At 37.5% G+C, this 20,640-nt stretch overlaps 1 protein-coding gene across 4 annotated transcripts in view; it reads right to left on the reverse strand.

Moving 5' to 3' along the window:
• Positions 1-20,640, reverse strand: part of LOC150106232 (voltage-dependent calcium channel subunit alpha-2/delta-3-like) — a 2,133,114-nt gene that overhangs the window by 141,470 nt on the left and 1,971,004 nt on the right. For all 4 annotated transcript variants that reach the window (XM_090393048.1, XM_090393049.1, XM_090393047.1 and 1 more), the window contains one exon: positions 19,536-19,689. In XM_090393048.1, coding sequence (XP_090249174.1) covers positions 19,536-19,689 — 154 coding nt within the window. The remainder of the gene's footprint in view (positions 1-19,535; positions 19,690-20,640) is intronic.

Consider the following 20,640-nt stretch of genomic DNA (forward strand, 5'->3'; position numbering starts at 1 on the left):
ACTCGCCTCTGGATCCTCTCAACCTCCTCCCAATCAAGAAGAAACCTAGGTGACCAAATCTGGGCACAGTAGTTGAGATGGGGTCTTATCAAGGCTCGATACAGAGGAACAATAACATGCTTGTCTGCTCATCAAAGTATTCTTCAGCAACCAAGTGATTTGATGAGCTGATTAGGCCACTTTTGCAATATGGCCCCTAAACTTCAACTTCTTATCTACCAACACTCCTAAATCTCTTGCCTCATCAATTTCCTGGAGTACAGTTCCACCAATGTAGTAAACTGCTGCTAATCTTTTCACCCCAAAACACCGTACATTTTGCCACATTAAATTGACATCTATTCTCCTTAGCCCAGACCTCCAATCTATCCAAATCATCCTGCAAAATTTTGACATCATCTGCATTCACTATTGCCCTACCCAACTTTGCATTATCCACGAACAAATGAACTGTTCCTCTCAGATCCTTTCCTATATCATTAATGAACAAATTAAACAGCAGTGGTTCAAGAACAGATCCTCGTGGCACACCACTAGTCACATGCCATCTTTTGGACTCTACTCCTGAATAAACCACTCTCTGATATCTCTCTGTCAACCACCCTCCTATCCATTTTACCAACCCTATATCCATCCCCATATGCTGCATTTTACTGATTAGAATTCCGTGTGGCATCCTGTCAAAGGCCTTAGAAAGGTCCAGTAGAATCACTGTAAACCCATTACCCTTATCCAGTTCAGCTGTCACTGTGTTATAATACGTGAGCAAGTTACTGAGGCATGACCTACCCTTCACAAAACCATGCTGTCCCTGATACAGTATCCCATTTTCATCTATCCAATCTTGTATTTTCCTCTTGACTATTTTCTCCAAGACCTTGATAACGATTCCTGTTATGCTGATGGGTCGGTAATTTTCAACAGCAGCCTTGGAACCACCTTTATGCAGCAGAACTATTTTCCCTTCTTTCCACCCCCTTGGGACTGACCCAGACCCGAGGCTCAAATTAAACAAAATGGTCAAGGGCACTGACAATTCTTAGCCGCTTCACATACAAAACAAGCTGGCATACCATCCACTCCCACAGATGTATTGACATTGAGGTTCTGTAATAGACTATTTACCTTTACTTCATTCATCACAATTCCAGTATAAGCTGTTGGTTCTTCCATTTATACAATGACCCCACCTGGATGATATATTCTTGCAAAGTGCTCGCTAAGTAATTCCACTATATCGACTGATTCGGTTACCTCCCTGCCCTCAGTATTTTTTAAAATCATTCTGCCATGAACATTTTTCCTTTTACTTAGAACATATTGAAAAAACTGTTTGGGATTCTCTTTAGCCTGCATGGCCAATATTCTTTCATAATCCCGCTTTTTCTTTTCTTACCACCCTTGTTACCTTTCTGGCCTGAGCTTTATACTGTTCCTGCACCTGCTGGTCACCTTTCTCCTTAAATTCCCTCCACAATTGTTTCTTTTTTTTGCAGCTCAAGCTTAATGGTGTTATTCATCCATTTAACTCCTACTTGATTTATTATTAGGACTCTTGGTATACAGTCAACCATTGCCACCTGCAAACACTTCTTAACCACCTTCCATGCACTATCAACATTCAGCCCTTGCAGTTTTACATGCCATGGCACTGAGCCAAGCATACTCCTAAGCTGGTCATACTTACCAGTCCGCTAATTCCACATGTACCCTGTCTTAATTGTAAATTCCACTCCTTCAGCCACCTCCCAAGTCATGACCTTATGATCACTCTCACCAATTGGTGGAAACATGGTCATGTTTGTTACAGCCACATTCTCAGATGTGATTACCAGGTCAAGCACTCTCTGCCCTCTAGTATTTTCCATTACATGCTGTCGCAGATAGTTGTCCCTTAATAACTATAAAATCCAATTCCTTCCTCCCATGTGCCCTCTCCTCCTTCCAGTCAATGTTACCATAATTGAAATCCCCCATAATAATTACACTCCTTCCACTCATTTATTCTATTTGCCTATGCATACTATCCCCACCATCTATTCCATCACCTGGTCTATATCAGCACCCAATTGTATATTTTGTTCTGCTAGCCTCTCTCTCAACACCAAATAGTCTCAAATGTGCTCTTTTCTCTATCCTGCAGTTCAACTTCTATACTCCTTGGCTGCAACTCATCAGCTATCACAAATAACACTCCCCCCCCTTTTTCTTCTCCCTGTCATTCCTGAACACGCTATACCCATCACATTCAATCCCACTAGCTTTATCATCTTCTGTCAGCCGTGTTTCACTAATACCAACAACCTGTGGCCTGGAAGTGCCAACCAAAGCCAAAAATTCTTCTTGTTCCTAATACTCCTGGCATTAGTGTACATGAATTGCTGAAGCCCGTTAGTCCCATCCCTACTTTGATGCCTTATACTAAGTATCCCATTCTGATTTGTTGTCCTTCGTACTCGCTCGGGCATATTATACTCATTCGTACACTCAACTGCCTCCCTAAAGTCTGCATATCTATAATAATAATAATGTCAACTGCCACTCTCTTTCATAATGTGACCATATAGATGATGAATAAGAGTGTAGATAATCTGCATCCCTGTCTTACCCCTCATTTCACATCAAACCATCTTTCTGTATTTCCTTCAATCTAACTGCTGATTAACACCGTAAATATAGAGTAGTATTACTCTGTATAATGTTCCATTCACACCATATAATTGTAATGTTTTGAAAAGCTTTTCTCTGGGTGACTTGTCATATGCCGTTTCCAGATCTACAAAACTTAAGTAGATCTTGTCATAATCCCATGATTTCTCAACTATTTGCCATAAAATGAAAATATGATCATGACAATCTCTATTTGGTTTGAACCAACTTGTTATTGTTTCAAGTATGCTTGCATCAATCTTACTTGGAACACTTAGTAAAGATATTCCTCTGTAATTCGCACATTCAGCTTGATTCCCTTTTTTATGCATAGGAACTATTAGAGCTTTACACCAATCGTCTTGAATTAGACCTTCTGACAAGGCTCTCTGAATTATGCAGTGTAGCCACTGCAAAACTCTTATACCTCTGTACTTAAGCATTTCTGGTTGAATATCATCGAATCCAGTTGCCTTTCTGCATTTCAAATTTTTGACGACTTTTTCTTCCTCAAGTATTGATATATATTCCTCTTTACATTTCTCCTGAAAATGTTCTAGTATGATTCTCTCACTGTTTGTTTTCATTTAAGAGTCCACTTAGCTACTTTTACACATAGCTTAGCTCTCTTATATTTTTCTCTGTATTCTTTAAGGCCATCTGCCACCTTATTTGCTAGGAACTTTTGGTATGTTTTCTTCTTTCCCAGGATCGCTTCTTTAACTTCTTGTGTCCACCATCAGGTTCTTATTTTTCTATCCTTATAGACAACTATCCAACATACCTCCCTAGCTAATCAATTCTTCTTCTTCAGAGTTTGCCACTGAGACTCCAAGGTTTGGTTCTTGTTTTCAAACTGCTTCAAATTTTCTTCAGTAATGTTTGTATAGTCAAGTCTACAGTTTACCTGTAAAAGCTGCTTAACATTAATTCTTCTTAAAACTTTCTTATATACTGTTCTTTTCAACTGGATATCCATTTTTATCCTGCTTAGCATTAAGTAATGCTCACTTCAATTTTGAATCCGCTGTACATTCTTGCATCCTGAACCAGTCTTATATCACTATGAACAATGATATAGTCAATGAGGCTTTTCTTATTTCTTGTGTATTCTTTCCACATGAACTTGTGTGCATACGTTGGAACATGGTATTAATAATGACTAGTCCTGAGCAGAAATCCAGCAAATACTTTCTTAAAATGAAATCAAATAATATGAATATGCATCTGAAAGGATATTGAGAATCAAAATAAAATTGCAAAATAAAACACTAAATTTAATCAGTCAGAGCCCTAAAGAAGAATAACAGAAAATAGAAAGTGAAGGCATTTCCAAAAGTATTAAAAAAATAATACTCTTAAGTAATAAACTGGCAAAAAATTTAAGTGCAAGATTTTGAAACAATATGATAAGAGGAACATGTTAAAAATTCAATGAAACAATACTGAAATCTCCAAGAATAAGATTGCTCCAGTTTTCTATGCAGATAACAAATTTAGAATAAATAATAATCACAAGAACCAAGACTTTTAAAATAACACAGAAAAATAACAGAGGGCAAATATCTACCATAGATGTATAATAACAAATAACTAAGTAGTAAAACTAAATGAAATATTTGACATTAGGGTTCTAACATCTGCAAACATTGAAAGTAATCATGGACTATTGATGGAAATTTCAGATTTCAAAAAAATACAAATAAAGTGAAAAACACAAAATAAAGAACTACAAGGAAATAAATTTGAGCTGGAATTATTACAAAGAACATAGTACAAGAATAATTACCCAAATAGACTAAAAGAGCAATTTTTAAAAAAATTTTATCAGCAATGAAGAAATATAGAATGTTATTGGGAAAAATTCAAAACAAATATCAAAACAAGTAACATATGAAGAGCTACATCAAAAACAAACTGGAAAATGCAAAACAAAACAAAACGATGTTGAAGAAATAAAAGCATTATCAGAAACAACCAAAAATTGCATTTAATAAACATTTATAAGATAGGATTAAAAATAGCTGATTATTATTATTGTGCGACACTTCCAAGGAACACAATGACTCATCATGGGAGGGCATACTACTCTGCCACTTACAACTCACCATCTTCTCTACTTAATCCTCGACCACATATAAAGCCATTACTATCCACCACCACCAGCAACAATAATATTTTTAATACATAAATCGTGTATCTTCTCATGGTCAATTGGCTTGTATGTGGGATGAAAACTCAAAGGAGTTTACAGCAGGAAAACACCCTGCTTTTCCACATGAGATCAGCTAACTCACCTTCTGTTGAAAATATCTATATAAAGATTCTCATTTCACAATGAGAATCAAACTCAGGTATTGGTGCAATGTCCCTTGTTTTTCCAGTGGTGCTATGGAGGCACTTAATTATACAGATGGAACTTGACTACAAAATTTAATATTGTAGCAACAAATTAAAGCTTAAAGAAAAAGAAAAAAAGAAGAAGAAAATCTATATCCATGATAACCGAAATCACCTGTAATGATCAACCTTATGTATACTAGTGGGAAGATCTGTATATTCATGCCACAGTCCTCTTCAAATGAGACTGGCCTGTAACAGCATTCAATCATGTATGTTATACTATTAATCTCACACAGAACAGCCTCTACTGCTTATATTACTTATGCTACCAACAACTCTACTTGAGATCTCTACTCTAGTTGGATTTAATCTGTCTGTCATCATTAGTTTAATAAAGTTTTAATCATTACTTTCATAAGGGTTTTAATAATATCATCTTATATGGTGATAATAGAAAATGTTACCATAATTCTACCTAGAGAGAGAGAGACTGTGATCATGTGGTTTTGCAAAGTAGCTCAGCAGGTGCAAACTTCATGGAGAAAAAGAATGTGTGGAATTACTGCAGGAGATTGATAAATGAAAGGAACAGAAAGAGAAAAAGAGCTATCAACAATGCCTGGGAGTTTTGGCAATATTAGACTGTATTTAAGGTAAGAAATGAAATATCATGGAATTATGCAAAACATATTGGGAAACAGAATGTTTGGAGAAGGTATGAAAAGCAGGGCAAATGACTCATTTTGTGACAAGATAAAGAAATAGAGAAATGGACATATGAAATGAGACTGACCGATGCAGCAAAGCAAAATTCTAGAGAGAGAGATCTATAGCTATGTGGCTAGGAAAAGTGGATGAATAAGGAAAATTGTATTTTAGTTGCTGGAGTGGAGCATGAGTCTCACATCCACAAAAATTATTAATATTATTATTATTTGTGACTTTCAAGGAGTCCAAGGACTCATTGCAAGAGGGCACTCCACTCTACTCTGCTACACGCATCTCTTCCCTACTATTTAATTCTCCGCTATGACTATTTAGTTAGTGTCTTTCATGTTGGGGGGGGGTAGAGTAAATAGCACAGCATAACACCATTTACGTATGTGCAGTGTTTAGAATTTTAGGTCTAATTTTAATAAGGCTGTAGTATTGGGTGGGATATCATCACACCAGGATATCCCAGATAAGTAAAAAGAGGGAAAAATAGTGCCCCTGCGCAAGGAAGAATCTAAGTCAGTTGTGTCTATATATAGCCAATGTATATATCAAGTGTAGTGGTGAAGGTATTAGAGAAGTCAGTTAGACAACAAATAAAACGTGATTGAGGAGAACAGAAATCTTTCAAGAAAGCTGTATAGTTTTGTTAAGAGGAGGTATTGCTTCAGTAACTTGGTTACATTTTATAATAGGATGACATGGAATGGATAGATGAGATGTTTATTTAGTATTTTTTCTGGATTTTGATAAAACATTTGATAGAATACTATATGGCAAACTATCTGAACTGTGTAGGATAGGGATGGATATTCAGTAACACTGATGGATACACTATTTTCCCCTCTTTCTGTTTATCTAGGATGTCCTGGTGTGATGATATCCCACCCAATACTACAGCCTAGTTAAAGTTAGGCTTACTTAAAATTCTAAACACTTCACAAAAATAAATGTTCTTATGCTGTACAATTTACTGCTTGATTATAGGGATGACTGGTTAACAGAAGCTAGTAAATTGTATATGGTGGTGCATGTTCTGAATAAGTAAAGTGACAAGTGGGATACTCAAGGATTCCGTTCAAAGGACCACCATTGTTTAATTTATATACCAACATTTAATTTATATGTTAATGATATTATTATTATTATTATTCAGGTCTCCATGGAGTCAAAAGACTCATCATGGAAAGTCCTTCGTAGGAAACACAAAGTCTATAATACCACTCTTTGAACTCACTGACTTTTCTTGCTCTCACAACCCTATCAGACAATACATTCCACGGTTGAACCACCCTCCATATAAAGAAACCACTCCTCACCCTCTTGCTCACAGTTTCCTTTCGTAACTTCCAGGGATGGCCCCTTGTCATCACTCCTTCCCGCTGTTCAACCAAGCAAAAGAACTCCCCAGTGTCAACCCTATAACTACTTCTCAACAGTTTAAAAGTCTCAATCATATCACTTCTCCTTCTTCTATCAACTAAACTCTGCAGCCACATTCCCTCAGCCAATCCTCATAACTAACATTGTACAGTCCTGAAACCATCTTTGTTATCTGCCTCTGTACCTTTTCCACAGTTAATTTATCCACTTCAAATCCTGGGGACGAAATTTGAGAACAATAATTTAAGTGTGGTCTGATTAGAGTCTTATACAATGGAACGATAACTCTTTTATCTTTGCAGGTCAGCGTACTTCTCAGTATTGCAGCAATCCTCTGGGTTACCTTCACCACAATATGTTCATTAAATTTCAGGTTACGATCAATCATCACCCCCCCCCCCCCCCAGATCTCTTGTCTCCCCCTTACTTTCTCCAGTACAGCTCCTACAACAGAGTATACAGCCTCCCATCATTGTATCCCAAACTTCAAGACTTTGCATTTTGTTGCATTAAACCGCCCTCATTCATTTACCCATCTCTCTAGTTTGTTAAAATCCTCTTGCAAGGCTGCCACATCTGCACTATTACTAATAACTCTTCCCAGTTTCACATCATCTGCAAACAACTGAATATCCTCCTGCAATCCACTGATTACATTTTCTAATCAGTGGATTGCAGGGGGGGGCCCTCATAAGGTTAAACAATACAGGTCCCGGTACTCAGCCCTGTGGGACACCACTTGTAACCTTCGGCCGCCTTGATATTGCGCCACCATACACAACTCTCTGATACCTATCAGACAGCCAATCCTGAATCCAGTTAAATAACCTATGCAATGTAAACCCATGTGCTGCAATTAAATATCAGCTTATCATGTGGCACCCTGTCAAATGCCTTTGCAAAATCTGGCAATCATATTACTAAATCAAGAGTGACCCCTTAACAAATCCATGCTGAATCTCACAGATAACATTACTCTCATCTTCCCAACACTGTACATGGACCCTCGCTAATTTCTCTACTATCTTAACAACTACTAATGAAATCCAAACTGGCCTATAATTAGGTATTTCCAGTCTGCTACTACAATTCACTTCTCTTTGATACTCCTGCATGTCTATTCATTTTCCAAGTCAAAACCACATTGTCACACTCTCCAACTGGGTTCAGAGTTACCATGTCAGTTATAATCAGCTCTTCTGATGCTATGACCAAATCCAAAACTCTTGAACCTCGTGTTCCTTCTATTACATGTTTCCTAAGACATTTGTCCTTGAAGAATTCTAGAAATTACATCCCCTTATTACTACATGCATTTCCTCCAACCAGCTTATACTGCTTTAGTTAAAATCTCCCATAACAATTATTCTTCTTGCACTTGCGAAGCTCAACTGCCTAAACATCTCCTGCTCCCCACCCTCTTTACTCCTTGGCTTGTAGCAACACCGCACTAAATATTCTGTCTTTCCCACCTCTACCTCACACCATATGCTTTCAAAACCATTAGTGTCACTACCCCCAAGTCTCCACTTTGAGAGGACATAAGCCATCACTTATCATAAGCAGTACTCTACCACCGCATTTTCCTTTCCTATCCTGTCGACAAATGCTGTACCTTGCTATTTCTACCTTCTGTTATTATATCATCTTCCGTCAACCACATCTCAGAGATCCTAATAATGTTTTGTCACACTGATGCTATGAATGACACCAATTCATCTCCTTTATTGCGGATACTCCTGGCATTAGTATAAAGCAGTGTTTCTCAACCTGTGGTCTGCGGACCACAGGTGGTCCATGACGATGAAACAGGTGGTCCACAGGCAGACTTAAATTAATTAAATAAATATTTTTTAATTATCTAAACAAAACAAATTAAAATTGAATAAGTAAGTAAAAAATATTGAAATCAAATGGAGACTTAAAAAAACCAACAAATAGTTAGAATGTTCAAAGGCAGAAGCAATAAAACTATATTGTTGTTCACTTCACCCACCCTTGCTGTTTTGTCAGATTTGAAGAGAACATGTGTTATCCACATTTCAACTAATTGCTTGTTGTTTATTGATTTTTATTACTGAAGGTTTCCCCTCCTTCAACCAAGGCTCAGTATATCTTCAGAAGTGCTAAGCGATACTTGGACAAAGTGTGTCGTTAGTTAACCCCAGTATTTACATATTTATATATTTTTCAGAAACGTTTTTTTAATAATCAAAAAGTGGCTAAGAATTAAAACTTTGAAAAGAAAAGCAAATAAAACAGGTGATGCTCACCCTAATTGTAATACACGTGTTGTAACGGTAAATCTGATACTAATAAAGTAGAAGAAACAAGCAGTTCAAAGAAAAAATACAGTAGGAAATATAACAGTTCTTATTTGGAATTCGGGTTTACTTGGTGCGGAGATGAAAGTGAGCAGAAACCTCAATGTGTTTTGTATTATGAAGTGTTGTCAAATGAGTGCATGAAATCTGCAAAACTCCGACGACATTTAGAAACTAAACATTGTGATGTGAAAAAAAACCAATTGAATTTTTTCAGCACCGCTTAGGGACATTAAATCATGGGAAAGATATAGTTTCGGGCATTGGTTCCATTAACAGCAAGGCACTGGAAGCATCCTATCTTTAAGTTTGTGCATAGTGAAAACAGGGAAATCATATCCTATCGCAGCTATAAAAGATGTGATAAAAACGATTTTTGGCAACAAGTTACTAAAAGATGTTGATCTGATTCCTCTTTCAAATGACACTGTCGGTCACAGAATTAATGATACGGCAGGTGACGTAGAATCGCAGTTAATCGAAAGAGTTAAGAAGAGCCCTTATTATGCGTTACAAATAGACGAGACTACTGATGTTACAGAAGATGCGCAGTTAATATGCTATGTAAGATATGTGCATGGTAACAACTTTCATGATAATATTCTGTTTTGTAGAACTTTGCCATACCGAACAACTGGAGAAGAAATATTTTACACTCTCAATAATTACATAATACACAAAGGGATCCAGTAGGAAAAATGTATAGGCTTCTGTTCGGATGGAGCTCGCGCCCTTACAGGCAGGCATAGTGGGATTGTTTCTATGGTCAAGGAAGTACCTCCAGATATGAATTGGGTACATAAGGAAGCGTTAGCCTCCAAAAGAATGGCACCAGAATTAAAAACTGTGTTATACAATGCTGTAAAGCTAGTTAATTTTATTAAAGCTCGACCATTAAATAACAGGTTATTTTCAGTACTCTGCGATGAAATGGACAGTGAATATATACAACTTTTGCTTCATTCTGAAATTCGCTGGCTTTCCAGGGGCAAAGTACTAAGGTTTTTTCAATTAAGGCACGAAAAAATTTAATTGTTTGTAAATGAACATAATTCTGATTTTGCATTATTCTTTGTCGACGAAGCATGGTTATCAACACTATGCTATTTTCAGACATTTTTTCGAAATTAAATGAACTAAATCTCTCCCTTCAGGGAAATTCTTTAACTGTTTTTAATGCCTATGACAAAATAAAGGCATTCGAGGAAAAAAACTGGTGTTATAGATTAGTTATGTAAAAGACAGACAATTTGCAACATTGGAATCCTTTTTAGTGAAAAATGATATTTTTGTTGATTCTGAGTTTCTGGAAAGGGTTTGTGACCACCTCAAAACTCTGAAACAGAATTTTGAAATATATTTTCTGAATAACTTTTATAAGAAATTTCTGTGGGTTTGCGATCCATTTCAGGCTTGCAGTCACGAGAACGATTTTTCGTTATCAAAAAAAGAACAGTTAATTGAGCTTTCATGTGACATTGGACTTAAAATGCAATTCATGATCTTGGTTTGCTCGAGTTTGGATCTCGCCTTCAGTGAGAATTGAATTTCCTGAATTATCTGAAGTAGTATTGAAAATCATCATGCAATTTTCTACAACCTATCTTTGCAAGAAAGGATTTTCATCGCTCCTTCAAATAAAAACAAAATACAGACACCGTCTTCGTGTATGTGTGTCGATTTTCGACTGAAGTTGACCAATATTGAGCCAGATATCCAGCAACTCTGCAAGGGCAGAGAAGCTCAACCATCTCATTAAAAGTAAGTAGTAACATAATTATATCATATTATTTATTTGTTTAATAAAAATTAAAACTTTGTTCAATGATGATACACTTTTAATCGTTTACTTCCAATTTAATTAATTATATTTCCATATGTATTCAAAACATGCTTTTAGATTTATTATGTTATAAATGGCACAGTTTTTCCGAAGTGTCGGTAATTCCTACATAGGTTTTTAAAAAAATTACAAAAAGTCAAAACGACGTATAGGGAAATAAATTAAAAACCCTATGTTTATTTTTGAAGTAAAACTTGAATTCCAACATTCTAAAATGTTATTTTACTTGCTTTTCTGTTTGCAAAATCGTCCATGATGACATTGTCGAAGTCTATTTCATCACTGAGTTGCTGTTTTATAGACAGTATGGCAAGATTTCTTAAATGCCAGAAAAGTGCTGTCTGGGGCAGATCCCCCCCCCCCCCCCCAGCTACGCCTCTGTAACTTAGTGGTTCATAGAATTGTTTTAGGCATTTTACTGGTCCTTGAGCCTGGACTCAGCATTATCTGATGTCATCACCTTTCCCCCAAGCACCCATTCCCACAAGAGGCCACCCCTGCAACCATCTTGGGAATTCTAGTTCCCTGCATTGACACACCAACTCGTTCAGAAAACAGCAATGTCTCCAGATGCCTACTTCTTTCCTCATTCAAATGCAAGCAGTCTTTCACGTAGAGCTCCTTTCTGTCCTCAAATGCCCGCCAAGCATCCATATATTCAATCCAATCTTCTGACACATTATGGCTATTATGCTATTTATTATTAATACTTTTCTGCTCAGCTAGTCATTATCATACCTGGGTAACATACACACACCATCTTTTCTCTCTGCGTTTTCTTTTGTACAACCTCAAGCACGAATCTCAGATCTCTTGCCACCCAATTAACACTGCTTCTCAAGTCATTCGTGCCCTGCATCACAATCATCTCATCCACCCTTTCACTCCACTTAATTGCCATAGCCACACTTTCTATCGTTCCTCCAGGTAAACACTCCTCTGGCATCCTATCTTGCACACCACGGATTATCAAGTCTCAATACATCACACCTCTTACCACTCTGTTCCTTGATTGCTCACCTGCATCTCTCACTCTCTCTCTCTCCTCTAACACTTTCTCTCTGTGTTCCCATACTTACCTGCCATCCTGGCATCACTTTATCCCTGATTCCATCACTTCCTCGCATTCTTCTCATTCCCTCTCTCCTACTGTTTTTATTCTCTCCTCTTCTATCATTCCCATAACTGTATCTCATTCCCTCTCTTCTATTGTTTCTATTCTCTCCTCTTCTATCATTCTCATAAGTCTTTCTCATTCTCTCTCTCTATTCTACTGTTTCTCTTCTCTCCTCTTCTATCATTCCCATAACTCTCTCTCGCTCCTACTTTGATTTGCTTTGCATTCATCTCTTCCATTTGCCTAATCTCATCTTTCATACTTCTTATCTCATTCCCGAGACATTCTACCTCCTCTTTCAGCTTGTCTACATGGTTTAAAGTTTTTGAGAGGAGACATTCAAATGTATGCTAATGATGCTAAACTAGGAAGAGCAATGTCAGGAAGCCTTGATGTGAATAGGGATATCATTCAACATGTACTTTGGTTAGAAAAAATTGGAATGAGTTGTATTTTCCTAGAAGAACTTTGTTCTGTCCAGAAACAGAGGAGGTGAGGGATCTAGGAGCATGCTGGAGAAGAAGATGAAGTTCAGGGACATATTTAAAAAATTATCATAAAACTGCTGCCAAAATGTGAAGGATACTATCAAGTAGGAATAAAGAAGTGACAATTTCATTGTATAAGGCATTAATCTGACCACATTTGGATTTCTGCAGTTTTAGAAGTTTTGACTGCTGAGTATGAGGATAGATTAATGGAATATCTGAAGAGTTTGGGAGAAGAAGAATAATGGTAGGAAAATGAAAGGGCATCATAGGAAAATATACACCAGTCATGTGAGTAAGGAAATGAAAATTTTTGGAATGACAAATGATAAATGAATGGAATGCTTTCAGAGTGGATATTGTAATCTGTGAGTATTTGGTCTCCTTCAGTGAGTTTTCTGGACTTCAGAGGACTGAAAATTATAGTTATATTAATATTCTCCAACTCTTTGCATCCTGCCCATTTCTCCTGCATACACTGTATTCATCACTTTTTGTTCCTGCAAGGATATCCTTTTCTCTTAGCCAAGTCTCAGTAATGGCAATGTCTGCGTGGTTAGCCTAGTGGCTATGCGCTTCACAACCATATGCCTGGGGAAGGAGTGTCCTAAGTTTGATTCCCGTTGACAACGTGAGGAGCTTAAGGATCTTCCTCAGCCATAGCCAAGTTAGCCAGTCCTGGGTGTAGACAGCAGGGTTTTTCCTCCCGTTTATCTGGGTTTTTCATCCCGCATGCAGGCAAACCGGCCCCGTGAACACACATGGATACAGTTAGGAATACTTAAGACAATCCCTCCAGCCATAGGTCTGAATTGTCAGCTATGCCGGTCCCGAGTCTGGATAAAAATGGGGGGGGGGATTGAGGTGGTGCCATACCTCCCTGTAAAAGGGTCTCACGACCATTGAATCACTATACAAAATGAAATGAAGTAATAGCAATAATATTTTAGTCTCATATCATTTCCCAATGCTAAAAATTCATTGCCTTAATTACTGATGCTTTAATTACTGATGCTTTAATTTAATTAAAATGCCTTAATTACTGATGCTTCTAAATATCAATGAATATGCAAAAAATACTAATAATAATTATGATTATCTTTACTTGTTATTATTATTATCTTTAGCTGTTTTTTGTTATGTGACTCCCACTCATGAAAAGTCATAAACCTATAATACATTAATATTGTGGGTGGACTAAGGATTTTTTTCCCATTTTTATTAATTTTATACTTTTTTTTGTATTTTTTTAGTTTTTTTCTACATAATCTTTAAATTTGACTGATCATTGCAAACCACTTAAGATATTTTCAAACCACTTCAGCCTCCAATATTTGGGGAGATGATTTCACACTGGCCAGTGGAAGTCATCAACCGCCTAGACCCGGGGTCGGCAACCTTTTGAGTCGGAAGAGTCAAAAATTACAATTTACAAAATTTCAAAGTTTTTAAAGAGCCACAAAATTTTAAAAAGTTTTTAAAGAGCCACAAGATCTTATTGTCTTCAAGGCATTTTTGCACGGCATTTGCTATATCTTCCCCTCTAGTTTGTCCCGAGAGCGGTAGCAATCCTAGAAGTTCTTCTTTTGGACCTTGGGAAGACATATACCTGACAAAAAGGGCAACTTGTGCCGTGTCTTTTATGTCGCAAGACTCATCTATAGCCAGTGATAAGGCAGAAGAAGGTTGAATATCTTCCACCTGCAAATATGTTACATTTGAAGACATTTTAGCTATTCTATCTTGTACTGTTTTAGCGGATACGAGAAGCTGGGCATAATGAAATATAATTTATCAAAAAACATTTTACAACGATATTTCCCAATTAAAAATACCTACCTAAATAAAATAAATAATTCTCTAATAATTTAATTATTAAAATAAATAATTTAGACACGAAACACTGTTTGTCTCACTCTCTCACGTACTGATTGACTATAAGTACATGGTTTCGTCGCATCTGTGGTCGCCTCCCGTGTGCGGTGATCGCCGACTGGCACGAACGGACTTGTCAGAACGTGTTTATCACGGCGCAGTCTGCACATTTTAGTTTTTTTTTTTAATTTTTGGCAAATATTAGATACTTAGTTTACGAGTAAAGGTGTTATGCCCAGCTATGCCGAAATCAATGAAAATTGCCAAACATATAAACTTCCGAGAGCTTCCGACGGACTGACGACAGTGACGATGCCTGTCACGGGGGAGGGGTACGGTGAAAAGCGAGTACAAGTGGCTGAGAGATAGAATCGGTGCCTAATCCTCATTAATCGATTCAGAACGATTTAAAATTTTTTTTTTTTTTGATAAAATAAATAATATTTGCGTATGGAACTAAAGAGCCGCACCTTCACATCCAAAGAGCCGCATGTGGCTCGCGAGCCGCAGGTTGCCGACCCCTGGCCTAGACTCACAAACACCCATGCTCATAACTGAGATTTGAATGTAGTCAAATGCTGGAGAGCAAATGTGCTAATTACTCCACCAACCAGGCTGGCAACTTGACAGACAAATACAGTATAACATCACCACAGTTTGGTTTGATGCAACTGCTTAACAGTTGTAGTGCAAGGTCTCATAGTACACCATAGTATGTGTTAGTGTTGTTATTGTTATTATTATTATTATTATTATTATTAAGACCCACCATAGAGTCATAAGAATTGTAAGTGCAGTCTTTGTATTGTTCACCTTAGACACATACCACTCATTAAACTTGTTCACTGTTTCCACTCTTACCACCCTTTCAGGCAATGCACTCCATACTCTTAACACTCTCCATGAGAAAAATAAAATATACACTCCTTCCTTTTGAACTACCAGGGATGGCTAATTGTCTTGTTCCTTTACCTTGTTATCTTCTTCTTCTGCAGATTATCCCACTTAATTCGCTGTTTTAATGATTCTTCTCTTAAGTAACCACATCCAAGTTCTTCATTCTCAAGTTCTCCTCCACCAGCTCCCTCCATCTCTTCTTTGGCTGCTTGCACTTCCTTCTCCTCTGCACATCCATCTGCATGATCTTTCTTCCCACATACTCATCCTCCCTCCTTGTTATACTATATGAAAAATCAACTTCAATGTCAATCTGAGAAATAGTCCTTGTCAGCTTAAATGTCTCACTCATATCATCTCTTTATCTCCTAAAATAAAGAATGTTCGGCAATGCAAAAATTATAAAAATCAAGTGAATATTAAATCCAGCATTATTTCAAATTATTTCAAAGTCGAATACAGAAACTATAAAAGTTTTGTATGAAATTTGACTAGAGAGCTTACGGGAATACACTCACCGGCATTTACGAGTTACCCTAGCCAGACCTTATAGGAGACACAATCGCTATCAAGTGTCCTTACATTTGCCTTCTATTGGTCCATTTTGATAAGGTTTCACTGGCCTGACAGCTGTTTCAAACTGGTTGGTTTTCGTCAGAGACCAGGCAGAAAGAGAGCAAAAACTCTCTTTCGATATTAAGGAACTTGAAATGTCAGAGAGGTTTCAAGTTCGTAAGTGAACTCTCGGCCGGTGCGTAAAAGTATTTACTAAAATAATGCTTGATTTAATATCCACTTCCAAAGATTATTTTACTGATTATTATTAATCAATAAAATAATCTTTTCAACACCCGTGTTTTGTGTCCCTAAATTCATAAATATGAATGCTGATCGTGTAACCTTAAAAGAAAGAGTTAATATCACTTGATTTTTATAATTTTGCATTGCTGAACTGAAGCCTTTTGGCTCTTTATTTTAGTAAATACTTTTATGCACCAACCGAGAGTTTGCTTACGAAAAATACACCTCTCTGACATTTCAAGTTCCTTAGTATTGAAAGAGAGTTTTTGCTCTCTTAAGGTTTCTGCCTGGTCTCTGACGAAAATCAACTAGTTTGAAACAGCTGTCAGGCCAGTGAAACCTTAGCAAAATGGACTGATAGAAGGCGAATATGCAGACATTTGATATTGATCGTGTCTCCTATAAGGTCCGGCTAGGGCAACTCGTAAATGCCGGCAAGTGTATTCCCGTAAGCTCTCCGGTCAAATTTCATACGAAACTTTTATAGTTTCTGTATTCAGCTTTGAAATAATGCTGGATTTAATATTCACTTGATTTTTATAATCTCTTTATCTCATTTCCAACATATTTTGAAAAATTCTGTGCCCAACTGGTCTATCCTTATGACCAATATTCTGCAATTCGAATATCATTTTTGTAATTATCATCATCAAACCTCCTCAGAGTCAAAAGACTCATCACAGTAGGTCCATAATCTCTCTCACACACACCCACACACAAAGATCATTGACCTATGCCTTAAGCCCATTCATAGTTTATACACTTACTACAATCACAGGCCAAGCATTCCACTCACCAACCACTCTTGATGCAATAAACCTGTTCCCCCCCCCCATTCTCTCTCTCTCTCTCTCTCTCTCTCTCTCTCTCTCCTTATTCACACCCTATCCTTATACAGCTTCTGTTATTTTGTCACAGTTGTTAAAAACAAAGAAAGTTCTTAGTGAGGTGAAAAGTGCTACACAAGTTAATACTGTAGTTCTCTGTAAACATGACAATCTTATTGTTGAAATAGAAAACTTTCAATGGTGTCATGTTCCCAAAAGCCAAGCCATTCAGAATAACTTTTTTGTTTCTGAAAATTATTCTAAAACAGCAGGACGGTGACCATGGAAGTTGGAATCCCTAAGAAGTGTGTAACAACTCACCTGCCGAAGCAACTAGCCCTGAAAATGAATGGCACTCCAGCGTCGAGTCCATACCTGGCTGTTGCTGCAGATAATCCTAACACTTATGCAGCAGTGAGTAGAAGGGTTGAAGTGGTGTGCATGGAAGGTGCTGGGTGTAAACCCACTTGGAGCCACCATTGGTGCAGATCTTGGTGCTAGTAGCAAATGCTCAAGTGAGAATCTTGAAGACTGAGGTGGAGAAGGGTTCCACGTGAACAACAGTTGAACATGGGTCAGTCAGTCCTAAGGGATAGGAGAACTGACTGACTGACTTTTTTTCTCGCAACGTCCTACTTTGGGACTTTTCAAGAAAAAAAAGCTGGTCCCACTGGTAGACCAAAAGGGAATCGGGTTAATATTCCCAAACCCGGACATGGAGACCGGCCCTCGTAGTGCAGTAATGTAACCGAACTTGGAGGTCATCAGGAGTCTTGGGGAGAGTTGTCTTTTCTTTGTAAGGGTTTGGCTCCCTGAATCGGTTCATACAGAGATAGGGATGCCATCCCCATAAAGCAATGCACCTCCTGTGGTGTCTGGAGTGCTCCTGTCAGCCCTTGAAATTCCAAGGGAGAGAGTGTGATTTTCATGTTCGACCATAACATATCTGCAGCTGGTCTCCAAGGTGAACAGTCTCTAGTCGATAGAGTAATGTAGGTAAGGAAAGTTGGCAAGACAGATCCGTAACCTTGGGACAAGAATTGGCTCTGAGGACTGAGCCAATCGGGCTTGGGTCCGAAGCAGGTATGTCACTGCACCAGAACTGGACAAAACTGTTCAGGGATGGAACAATTGAGCCCAGAGCAGCATCAGGGCCTTCTCATGGAATGTCTCGGCTGCACAGCGTGCCAAATGGCCAATCTGGCATGACCTTTTTGGCCAGCAACTAACAGCTGACTCAGAACTGGCACAGGCCAGGGGAATCGGGCAGACTAATTAAAACAAAGCATGATCTCGCTAATGCCAGGTCAGCACCAGCTATGGTGCTGACCTGGCATTAGCGAGAGTACGAAATCTGGCAGTAATCTTATTTCTTGTGATACATGAACCTAAAGACGTTCAGTTCATGTATTTACCACAGTATGACTAATAGCCATGCTTCCCACTGATATTATAGCTACAGACCTGTATTAATAAGATGTACTTGGTACATGTGCTTGGTCGAGTGAGCAGTAGTGCGAAGCTACCATCCGTGGCATTATAACTGAACGCCTCTAAGTCAGAATCTCATCTAGCCACTGCAACGATACCACACGTGTGCTGAAAGGCAGCGCTAGCCTAAGTTGCTTTTGTACTGTAATGGTGCAATCATTACGGCAATGAGGCCACTAGAACGGAAGCATCAATGCAGCCGTGGCAGCATTGATGCTTCCGTTCTAGTAATAATGGTGTGGCATAGGAAGCAACAGCTGTGGCTGCTGCTTCCTATTCACACCATTCAGATGTGACATGTGGGCACCAAATCGTCTGCAGAAGACCTAGGTACTGGTCTGGTTGTCATACTTAGAAGAGTAGCTACCATACTGCAATCTATTGAGACTCATCCTCTGACTCCTCTTTTATTTGCACAGCTGAAGTAAATAAAGGCTTTATTTATGTCATTTACACATATATATGACTGCTTAAAAATGTTATTAAACCACTACATACATCTACAAGTGAAAGAAAAAAAAAACAGCTCCGATTCACTATATGACAAAAGTCATTGTATAATGGTGGTCTGGAGCCTGACATGTTGTATGACCTGGTTATACTGTATATACAAGTGGCCTAGCCATGAAGATACTTCACGTTGTTTGCTTACACTTGTAAAAAGGATTAAAGAAGGGTGTAATTTCTTGGCAAGTTTCATTTAATTTCTAACCAAGCAGAGGAAAAAAAACTTTTTACCACATAATGATAAATTAAGAGAAAGAGAGTAATACTAAGGCATACTTATCACAACCAGATGAATGACACATTGAAAGTCTTCCTTTGAGTGGTTCTCCAAAATCTCTAGGTTGCATTTCATATAAATCCATTTCTGTTTCACATGGTTTTGGTGCTGTCTTATTTGGGAGTGGAGAATCAAAGTCATAATCATAGTTATCTAAAAAAAGTTAGATCATCTCAGTTAAAATTCAAATCTTTCAAGCAGAACAGTAAAAAAAAAGTTTTATATTATTATATTCTTATTATATACATGAGATACGTAAATGAATTTCCCATATATGCAATACTTAACTTTTATTATGAAGATATCATAAAAAAAAATCAACATTATTATTTATTTTCTCAGGCATCTTCATGGATTCAAGCACTCATTGTATGAAGCACGTACCAACCATTATCTATACTATTCCTCTCATACTTTTCTTTGAAATCATTCAATGATAAAGGACCCAGCCAACTCTGGCAACTGATTCCACCCATTCAACACTCTCCAAACAAAACAAGTCTTGTTTGGAGAGCCGTGGTAACCACACTCTTGTGTAACTTCCAGAGGTGATCTCTTGTTTTCTCCTTTCCTGTCATATACTGGAAAAATCTTTCTTGTGTATAATGAAAGAAGTAGAATTTTAGATACTGAAGAATGAATTGTACTGAAGAGTGAGAATGAATATGGCCAACTTTCATTTCAGTGCAATGAAAGTTGGCCATGTGAAAGAGGTGACAAATGATTCCAGAATAGCACTGTATATGGGTTTAATTATTATATGCAAAGTAAATGAGGAGGTGCAAAAGATTTGTATTTCTAGAAGTAAAATAAACACAGTGAATGAGGCACTGGATATGGAGAGTAAGTGAAAAAAAAAAAAAAAGAGAAAAGAGAACATAAATTAACATTAACCAGAGCTGAATCACATTTTATCGAAATTGTGCTATGATGTGTTGCCATTATGATGCAAGCACAGTATGCTAAATTTACCATTCCATTAAAACACATTTGCTACTGTCCTATTTACATATTGGAAATCAGCTGTCTGTATTGTGAGAGATGAGAACAATCTGGAGATGTGAAAAAAAGGTGAAGAAAATAAAGCGGACTTTGAGATTTAAT

The sequence above is a fragment of the Typopeltis vanoorti genome, chromosome 5 (assembly GCF_054136105.1).
Source record: "Typopeltis vanoorti isolate ZY-2024b chromosome 5, IOZ_Tvanoo_1.0, whole genome shotgun sequence".
Taxonomy (NCBI): Eukaryota; Metazoa; Arthropoda; class Arachnida; order Uropygi; family Thelyphonidae; genus Typopeltis; species Typopeltis vanoorti.